Here is a 10,213-nt window from a genome sequence, read left to right as displayed (position 1 = left end):
ACAGCTGAAGAGAGAGTTGGGGACGACATGCAGCAAAGGGCAGAGGTCGTATTGGAATCCAGGGCCACTACGACGAGGACTGCCTCCATACATGAAGTCGCAACAAAACCACGAGGCTATCTGGTGCCCAAAATTCAGGATTTCTTAAGTCAACACCAAAGAGAAAAACAAGTCAAGTAGATGGAATTAAGTGTACAAAACAAATAAAAATAACTACAGATGCTTGTCTTGGCTGAAACAATGCCCTTGTGATTCTTGATAAAAAAAATTATCTTTAAATTTTTATTTTTATTTTTCAGAACTTTTGTTTTGACCAATTTTATAAGTTAAATAGGAAATGGTTTTCCCTATTAAGTGTCTAGTTGTTAAAACACCAATTGTACTTTCTTAAATCCAAAATTTTGCTTTTTCAAATGACTTCTGTTGTCAAATCAAAAGTCAACAGAAGACTTTTCCTTTACTATGAAAAGAAAAACATAACGCACAATATCCTCGGGTGTAAAAAAAAAAAAAAAAAGGAACCAGCAGATGCTTGACTGAAACAAATAATTAGCGAGCGTGGTGACATTTCTTTCTTCCAGTTGTGTAACAGGAAGAGGACATGTGCTTATCATTTCTCTTTTGGAAAGTCAGACCTCATCACCTCATTTTGCTTAAACTCTATTTAAAAACATCTAGAAGTTCTGGGTTGAATTAATAACCCTTCGATGCCCGTCTTATGTTTTGTTGTTTTCTTTAAGGTAAATCAAACTGCAGCAGTCGGGTTAGAAAATGAAACCATTTATTTAACACGACTGTATCAGCCGACCCGCCCACACACAAAGCATCGAGTCACAATCACTCACTTTCAGTATATACAGATAGGCACAATCACATTCGGCTTTAAAGCCAGCCACAGCAACTACTGGAGGTCCAGATCCCGGGGTTAGAGGTTTGGTCACCGCCACCGAGCCCAGCAGGAGAAAATTCAGCCGGGCTTAAGAGAGTCCTCTGATCTGCGGTCAGTTTTTTTTTTTTTTTTAACTTCCTCAGTCAAGTTTAAAGGACTGGGTTTTGGGCTGGTGACTGATCTGGTATCAGAAAACCAGACCCTTTAGTCTCCCTCTGAATCCACCGACTCTGTTCCTGAAGTGTCTCACTGCAAATCGAGACCGGTGACTGCAGCAGAGTCAAGTGCACAAAATAACTGGAACGTAGCTCTTAGGATAAAAGAAAACTGATGAGGATCCTGCAAAGACGACATGTTTGAACATTTTGAGACAAGTCTCACGTTCACAGATTTTTGTAACTTAACATCTGGCGAGTATTCCTTAAAATATAAGCCGAAGACACACTGCTTAGTGTTCAAATGTAGCTTTACAGCGTGGTATAAACGTGGTCAAGAAAAGGCCGTAAAAAAAATCAAATAAAAAAAAAAATATGAACACCTTTTTTTACTTGATGACACATCTTAATTTTTATTGAAACAATCCTGAAGAAACTTCAAATAAAAGTAAAAAAATAAAAAAGGAAATAAACGATGAACACTGGAAGAAAAAAAAAAAAAGGATTTGAGTTTGTGAAAATAAAAGTATTCAGACTTCAACCAACTAACTTTTGCAGTGCATGGACTCAAAAAGAGCTTGGAGGAAGAATAAAGCGCTTAATAACCAAACGCTCATGTTCAAACTAAATCTGTCTTGACTTGGAGGAAAAAAACACAGGGTCAAAAAAGCAGAAGGGGAAAAACAGTCTGAATGATCTGTGTCCCTCACGTTTCACAGGTTCTCAAACGATACCTTCTCAAAGACAAGGCGAGGGGTGCAGGGCTGCAGCGGCTTTTGCAATGAATGATGGGTGAGAAGGAAGTGGGAGCCATGATAATCCCATTGTGACATAAGGGGGGGGGGACACAGTCAAAGTAATAAAAAAAATTAAATAAATAACCAGTCTTTAAAAAAAAAAAAAAAAAAAAAAAAAGAAGGCTTGTCAGGAGGCAGGTTTTCAAGATGAAAGTTTCACTGAGAGTTTTTCTGTCAACCAAACTATGCAGTGTCGTCTGTGTTGATTCATCACCATGTTCCAGAGATATTTACACGTCCAAGCAACCCAATCTGGGCTTAGTATGCTCTTAATGCTACATTGCATGGATGAGGGTTCCCCGTGTCTTACAAAGAAACGCAGCATGTCAGCATGAGGTTGCCTTTTAACCCCTGCACCACGGCGAGGGAGGCCCGTCAGAGTCCGTTCCTCTTTTGCAGTCCTGAATCCTGCTGAGCTGAAAGGTCCTCTGTGGTGCAAAGGTTTCGCCTGAGAGCAGTACTGATGGAGGAAGAGCGAAATGAGTGCAGTGCGGGTAAATGTGTGAAACAGAAGGCTACCCAGACGTGAGAGGAGGAGGAGGAGGCTGATGGAGTTAAGGTTGCACGGTTGCAAAGTCAGAAACTCCACCTTCGTGAGGGGGGAAAGTGCAACAAAAAGACACCAGGGGGCAACATTTCTCAAACTGAAGGGTGACTTTGAACATTAGGGACTTTTAAACCATCAACACAAATTAATGTAACTTTAGAGTACTCAATAAAACATAACTTCCAGGGTCAGACACACATCGTTCAGTAACCTCATCTCATTCCTGTCCATGTAAAGATCTATTCTGTCACATGGTTAAAGCAGGTAAATGTCTTCTTCTGCCCTCACAAATTAAACCATGTGTAAAAGCAACAGTGCAGTGCGTAGCCTGGTAATACAAGTGCTAAAAACTGTGATGCAAAAGGCAAAAAAATATATATATTTTGTCTGGTCAAAGGATAACGAGTATGACCTGTGATTCAACCAGAGCCGGCTGGAGATCAAACCCAAAAGGAAAATCATATTTGCTTCACGTGGCCGTTTAAAACTGACAGGAAAACCAACAATTTATGACATATAGGCATTTAGAACAGACTTTATTTCCCGTTCTTTTCTATGATAAATGGAGTGAACCCCCCGTGTCTGCAGCAGTTCTTAATTCAGCAAAGAGAAACAACACCAGGCACAGATAACGATACATGAGCAGAACAGAGTTATTGTTCTGGCTGCGGAAATTTAATGATTTTAACCTTCCCCGTGTTACATCCTGGTAGTCCTGCCTTTAAGCAACCGCACAGTACATTTGGCCAAAATTCTAGCTGAGGGGGGGTAGGAAAAAAAAAAGAACAGGTGTGTGGGTGTGCATGACTTTAAAATCTGAAATTTATCAAAATTATTTCGTACAAATCCAAACTTTGCGACCATCTGAGGAGGAGGAATGGTTGTCAGTCAAGTATCATTGGACATAACCATATCATTGGCATTTTTAAAGATCATACAAGTTGAAAAATAGAAATCAAACTAGCACTTCTAGTTGCTAAATTTAGCACAGCTGTGGATGATGGCTCGACTTCAACCAGCTCTGTTTCTATTTTTAGGAAGCTGAACTTCTGCCTGCATCAAAGATGACATTCTAACCTCCTGAGTGTCATTTCCTGCTCACAACTTTGTAAAACCATCATCCTCCTCCTCCTCCTCCTCCTCCTCCTCGTAGCCTCCAGGTGGATGCAGAAATGTTTGTTAAAGCATGATTTCATAATTTCAAACTCCTCGTCGGAGCACGATGAAAGAACGATGCCCTCAGAACTGTTGGTGCACAACTGTACGTCTAACGTTCTCCATGTATCTCGATGATGAGCGTCAATGTAGTCTGCCATCTACCTGATTTTACTTTGAACACATCACACCTCCTTTATCCCCAACTCCTCATCCTCTGTTTAAACTTAGGTCACATCTTTCTCCTCCTCTACTTGAGCAGTTTGAGCTGCTCTTCAGCGCCATTTTCTTCATCCTCTACTCGTTTAAGTTCCCTGTGTTGGACGCTCCTCACCAGGAGGACACAGCCAGTCAGCGAGGAGGGGAGATGGGAGCAGATGTTACGTCAGGGGACGGGGCAGCACATACTCTATTAGCTATCCTCCTCTTTAGTTTCTGTTTAGTTTCTAAAAATAAAAAAAAAGTCAAAGCTTCTGCTACTCTCCCCCGACTGCATCACCCCGGTCCTCTTCCTCCTCGTCTTCCTCCAGGTGTTGCTTGTCTGTGTAAACGTCCCTGACCAGGAGGACTCTGGTGAGGAGGCTCTCCAGGATCCGTCGCTCCAGCGGCGTGGAGCTGAACCACTGTGGATCTTCAGGACTGTAGGCTGGATCGGGCTGAACGTAGAAGACATCCAAACGCTCCTGCAGCAACGCAGGGCTGGAGCGAGGAGAGAGAATGACGGAGGTAAGGGAGCAGAGATTAAAGGAAAGACGAGGAGTAAAAGAAGGGGAAGGGGGATAGAGAGAGAAGAGTCAATCCATCGTTCATAACTTCAACACAACTGAGACTGCTTTACGTTAAGTCCTCATATTTAAATAATCAACACTGTGGTTCAGGATGTGAACAGCAATAAGTTATAATCACAGGACTTGACAAAGGATTAAAGAGACAACAAGCAGCCTTTGAATAGGGGACGCAAAATGGAGCAACTGACTAAAAAAAAATGCACTCCAATGATGAAATATTCAAAAAAAATAGCTGACTGCGATATCAATAAATCTGCCTTATGACCAGTGAAGACATCAAACCCACCACTTGGATCTGTAGAGCTCATACAGGTGACACTCGTGTTTCTTAACCGGGCAGCGCATGGTGGAGCCTCCCGAGTCGTCATCTCGCTCAGAGTCCTGATCCCCGTCCTCCGACTTCCGCTTCCTCTTCCTCGACTCTGTTTGCACTTGAAAAGCAGACGACGAAATCATCATTAACATTTTTAAAAACTAGTTAGGGTAGTTATGTTTCAAGGTGTGTAATTTTAAAATCAATTAAACACAGTTATATTCAGACTAGTCTTAAATTAAGAAAACCGTCATACTTTAACTATTTAAACCGGCTTAACATGGGGAAAAAAATGCAAGTCAAACTTTTAAGACTTGCATTTTTTTTAAATCAAGAGATGATATATCCTTACTAGCTCTTCACTCGTTATTTAAAATATTCACAAGTGCAACAACGAAAAACACATTTTTGAAATAAATAAATACAATTATAGTATCACAAATGTATTTTAACAACAGCTTAAATTTTAGTCTACCTTCCCTCAGCTCTAGAAAACATCTGGCCTGTTAGTGTCCTCATATTACAAAAAGTGCAATCACAAAAAAATCAGGATGTGAACAGCAGAAGAGTTCTAATCATCGGACACCGCTGCTCATAAAGAGCAACACAACAGATCAACCTCTCTAAGACTCAAATCAACATTTTCTCTGTCATAAGTACTCCCTGTCATGACGGGTAAATAAAGGGAGACACCAAAAGTACACTTAGTTATGCCAATTTCATTAAGTTTTTTTGTATTGTGCATGCTGAGTGTTGCTAACGTTAGCAGTGGTATTAGCACCAGCCTTTTGGTCCTCTCCACAGGTTTATGTCTCCCTTCCTGTGTTCCACATTGCTCCGGTTGATACACCTGTTTGACCTCACACAGCCTACATAGAAACTAAATCTCCATTTCCTGCATCTATATAACTGCAAACTGCTCAGCGCTCAAGTTGCATCCGTCCACTGTGCTGGTTTACATCCGGGCTGTAGGTCAGGGGAGAGCAGGCTCATTAAGTGGAGCTACAGCCCCATCTTGTGGCAGGAGACTGCATTACAGCTTAGGCACAACTTTTAACTTGCATTGTGTGCCTTAATATAAATATTATTAATAAGTCTAACAGCCTCGTAATTCTTGCGTTGACTGGCAATGGTGACAATGTTTAGTTTTTTTGATGGACCAATTGCACACATCCTCACTTAGAGGGACAACAGTGTCCCGTTCCGTGCATTTTACCGGTCTTACCATTGTGATCCTGAGAGATGGAAGGCACGCGGATGCAGACGGTGGTCTCCTTGGTGACAGGATGGACGGTGTCGGGGCCGTAGACATTGGCAAAGGAGAGGCGGAGGTGCTGCTCCACGGTGCGCAGGCCGAAATATTTGGTGTTCAGGTAAACCAGAGAGCGCAGCAGAGCGGAAGGACTCTGCTCCCCGAGCTGCCGGCTGCTCCACAGACTCTGCTCCTCCACGCGTCCCCACAACGAGCCTGGAGGAGAACAGAATGCATTTAAAATACAAGATCTCAAAACTCACTTTACAGCATCCTGTAAGGTTATATGTAGAGTTCAGTAATATTCATTTCCTTTGCCTCCCATTTCGGGTCATCTTTCTGCAAACTTTTAAGACTTCTTAAATTGCAGTGTCTACCTGCTCATTGTGTTTGAGCTCTAGAAAACATCTGACGCATTAGTGTCCTCATATTACAAAAAGTGCAATCACAAAAAAATCAGGATGTGAACAGCAGAAGAGTTCTAATCATCGGACACCGCTGCTCATAATAAAGAGCAACACAACAGATTTACTTCTCTAGAGCCTCAAACCAACAGCTGTATCTGCTGTTCTCTGTCAAAAGTATTCCTTGTCATGATTATGACAAGGAATATTTACAAAAATATGATTACATTGCAGAAAGCGATGATGTTTGTGTGTACTGTGCATGTGTTGGATGGAAAAAGAAGATTCAGTAACAAAACAAGTCGCGTGCCGATAGTCTCTGGGCAGATTAAAGTGGCAGCTTTTACAGTGACTTGGAGCATTGTGCCCAGGTGCTCTCAGTCAGGCTGCAACCACACCTACTAATTACATGTACCTGCACCAACACAAGAGAAGAGAAGGCACCACCTAACAGGCCACAGGGCCATCACATAATAAAGAGCAACACAACAGATGAACTGTTCTAAACCAACAACTGGATTTTCCTCATTTTCTTGGGCGTCGTGATCTTTCTTGAAGGATTATTTGAGTTTCAACTCAACATGTCTGTTCACCTTGCAGTTCTGAAAGCTGCACTGTACTAAGAACAAATGTGACCTCTACATTTCTTTTCTCTTCATGCTATGACTTGCATTTTTGTTCTTTTCATTTTTTTATACAGCTACCTATTTTTTCTACTCATTGAATACATTTGAAGTAACTTTATTTAAAACCATAAAACATTATTTCATATAGAATAGTGCGGAGGGTCTTTTCACTCACCATCAGGGAGCACACTGGGCTGCCAGTCCTTCAGGACTTTGTTGAGCTCGTCTCCAAACGTCTGGTAACACGGGTCACTGAACAGGTCATCCTCCCGGCCTTTGGCATGAAGATGCTATGAACCAAGAAAAACGCAGATTTAAAAAAATAAAAATAAAAAAAATAAAAGGGTCAAAGGAATAAAATCAAAACTGCAGTCTGTGTTTGCTTAAAACTTGAGTGTCCTCATATTAAAATGATCATCACTGTTTTTCAGGATGTGAACAGCAAATGATTATAATCACTGGACACAAATCTCTGCGTTCACATTTCATAAAACATCTGAACACTAATAGTCTACTCATTTAAAAGAAGGAAAAAGATTTTTAAAAGCTTGTTAAACGACATTTTTAGAGAAGCAGGTAGAAGAAAAGAAAAGCAGGCCCTGAAAAGCCACAAGACATTACCGAGAGTTTTAAGTCAAAACACTTAATTTAACTTTAAATTAAAAAATGAAATCTTAAACTTGAGTTAATTCTCACAATCACAAAATCAATCTTACATTTTTCAGCCAGAAGAATCCAAATCCTGAAAATTTGAGACAATGCAGGACTCTTTTCTGCAGCCATGCTGCTGCTGCTACTGCTCACATGTGAGAGCAGGAGGGAAAGAGCGTGCACTAGTCATTTATGTCCTACTGGAAACAACACCCCTACATTTAGTTCCTACCTCCAAAGTGACTACAGAGGAAGCGGGACAGAAAGGTCAATTGGCAGTGATTGTTTTAATCTTCACTTAAATGTGAATCTAATGTCATATTCTGATAGTAAATCAGATTTTTGATTGTGAGAATAACCAAACATGCATTGTTTTTGATTTTAACTTTAGGTTTCACATTTGTGTTTTTAAAGTATTTTATTTATTGTAAGCGTTTTTTTAAACAGATGGAGGAGGCGGGATGGTGGGACAAATCGGCTTAGATTAAAGGATCGTTATTAGAGGGTTTGTGTGTTGAGCCCTTTCTCCATTCTGGGTTTTGAAAATATATACTAAAAAAGGGGGTTCCGTCTTTCAGGGCATAAATATATGACATAAAACATTTATTAAAACTGTTCTTTTTATGGTTAAATATCTTTTTGGGCATTTCTGCTTGTGAAAGAGAGAGCTCCAGAGGGACAGGAAGCGTGGGGAAAAGTGACTCTTGATGACGAGCAGCTGAGTTAAGTGTCCATCACAGTTTTCAAAGAAGCACTCCTGAAAGTTTCCACCCTGACCCTGAAAACGTCCTCAGTTGCTGATGCTGCTTTCAACCACGCACATAATTCTTAAAGACTTCCTGGCATTCCCAGTTAGAGCTGCATGTCTGAATGCAAACACCATATAAACCTGGAAGTTACCATCCAAGCCCCCTTATACATTTTCCGAGTCTTTTTTATGACCCCCTTTCTGTCTAAGTTGGCAGATTAAGCGACAGAGTCAGAGTCAGTTTTTTGCTAAATAAATCATTGCTACCTGTTATTGGACGTATTCACAGTATGAAAGAAAGAGTGGAGAAGAACATACTGGTGAGAGGAAAAGAGCATGCAGCAGTTTCATGAGGTGCACAAAGATTGCGCCATTAGCGCACCGGCTGCAGGACATTATCGTCATCACCCTGCCCATTCGCTCGCTTGAATTTACCTGAATACTAACGCTATGAGAACAATTTGTCTGTCAGCATTCACACATGCAGCTCACCCTGAAGACTTTGGGAACTTTCGAGGGTTTTAGTGCACATGTGGAAACAGCCCAGTTTGAAGTGTTATGTTTTGCTATCGGCTTATTGGAACTTGCCTTATTGAATTCCCCCCCCCCCCAGGAGAAGTAAAGTATTTTTTTTTAATTGAACTGGTGTTGTGGGGTTCGATTCCCTGGCTTGGTACCAACCTGCTGGATCCCCAGACAGAGGTAGAGGATGCTGTCTGGAGAGTAGCGCTCCCCACTGGGCCTGCAGACCTCCCTAACAAACCGGGACAGAGCCACATTCAGCTCCTCTGAACTCAGCGACAAAAGATTACTTTTAGACCGAGCTGCGGGACACGGAAACAGACACAGACTGCTGTTAAAATCAAGTTCTAAATTATTCTAAAAGCAACATTTTATTTACAGAAGTGGGTGTATGTAACATGACTACTCAGACAGGGCAGTAACTTCACGATGAATTGTAGCGTACCTGTTTTGGAGTGATCCTTTGCTTTGGCGTTGTGTGATTTGTCAGGAGCAGACATCGCCCAGCGTTTCCAGGCGTAGATGCCGTAGCGAGCTTTAAGAGGCAGCGACCGTCCTTCTGAGGGTTTTCCTGATGGATTCGACGAAGAGGACGAAGCCGGATTTGAGCTCTCCTCCTCTACTGCCTGCCTCTTGTTCCCCTGCAACACAAACACAAGGATTACTACAGAGTCAATACATTTACACCAAAACAAGTGGTTACAAGAGTGTCACTCTTCCAGAGTAGAGAATGTAACGGGTTACACTTCAGTCTGATGAGAAAACAAAATATATAAATCAGTAAAAAGGCTAATTTATAAAGTTAAACAAATCTACTTGACAGAAACATATCACAATTTTGAAAAACAAAAAAAAAAAACATTATTAATCCCGAGGGGAAGTTCTGCTTTTACACTGTTATTGAGAGAAATGCTTCAGACACACATTGATTAAAATGATTGGGTCAGATGTGACCGGAGTATTTAATTTAAAAAGTTAAATTGTTCTGCATGTGGTTGACAGATTGGAGGGAGACAATGGGAGAGAGAGGGAGTGAGTGTTATCAAATAGTCAATGTCGTCACCTTTTTGTTTTAGTTTAATGGTTTAATAATGTCCATGCACTTTAATGTGCCTCTGCCAGATATGTGACCAAGTGTTTATTGAATGGTAGACTCTGTGTCTACCATTCAATAAACACTTGGTCACATATCTGACAGAGGAGGAAGAAGGCAGAAGAAGGACAAACAGGCAGAGAGAAATATTTTGTTACTGGGGGTTATTGCCACTTTCTATGGTTCTGTGCAGTGATGGCATTGGGTTAATTCTGTTCATAACCTTTGATGTGCCTTTGTGAAAATGTGCAAATGTGAAACAAAAATAAATGT

The 10,213-nt window shown here is 41.1% G+C and overlaps 1 protein-coding gene across 2 annotated transcripts in view; it reads right to left on the bottom strand.

Annotated features, from left to right (window-relative positions):
* Nucleotides 1–764: 764 nt before the first annotated feature.
* zmym2 (zinc finger, MYM-type 2) overlaps nucleotides 765–10,213 on the bottom strand; it is a 28,260-nt gene continuing 18,811 nt past the window's right edge. Inside the window, exons 20-25 of one of the 2 annotated variants that reach the window (XM_020631985.3) lie at nucleotides 9,293–9,488; nucleotides 9,007–9,149; nucleotides 7,102–7,216; nucleotides 5,870–6,112; nucleotides 4,618–4,762; nucleotides 765–4,242 (exon numbers count right to left, since the gene is read on the bottom strand). In XM_020631985.3, coding sequence (XP_020487641.3) covers nucleotides 4,020–4,242; nucleotides 4,618–4,762; nucleotides 5,870–6,112; nucleotides 7,102–7,216; nucleotides 9,007–9,149; nucleotides 9,293–9,488 — 1,065 coding nt within the window. In that variant the 3' untranslated portion in view covers nucleotides 765–4,019. Of the gene's footprint in view, nucleotides 4,243–4,617; nucleotides 4,763–5,869; nucleotides 6,113–7,101; nucleotides 7,217–9,006; nucleotides 9,150–9,292; nucleotides 9,489–10,213 lie in introns of those variants that run through there. The other variant, XR_010667617.1, reaches the window with a different exon arrangement.

Source organism: Labrus bergylta, chromosome 13 (genome assembly GCF_963930695.1).
Source record: "Labrus bergylta chromosome 13, fLabBer1.1, whole genome shotgun sequence".
NCBI classification, from domain to species: domain Eukaryota; kingdom Metazoa; phylum Chordata; class Actinopteri; order Labriformes; family Labridae; genus Labrus; species Labrus bergylta.
This window is presented reverse-complemented; position numbering and strand designations above follow the sequence as displayed.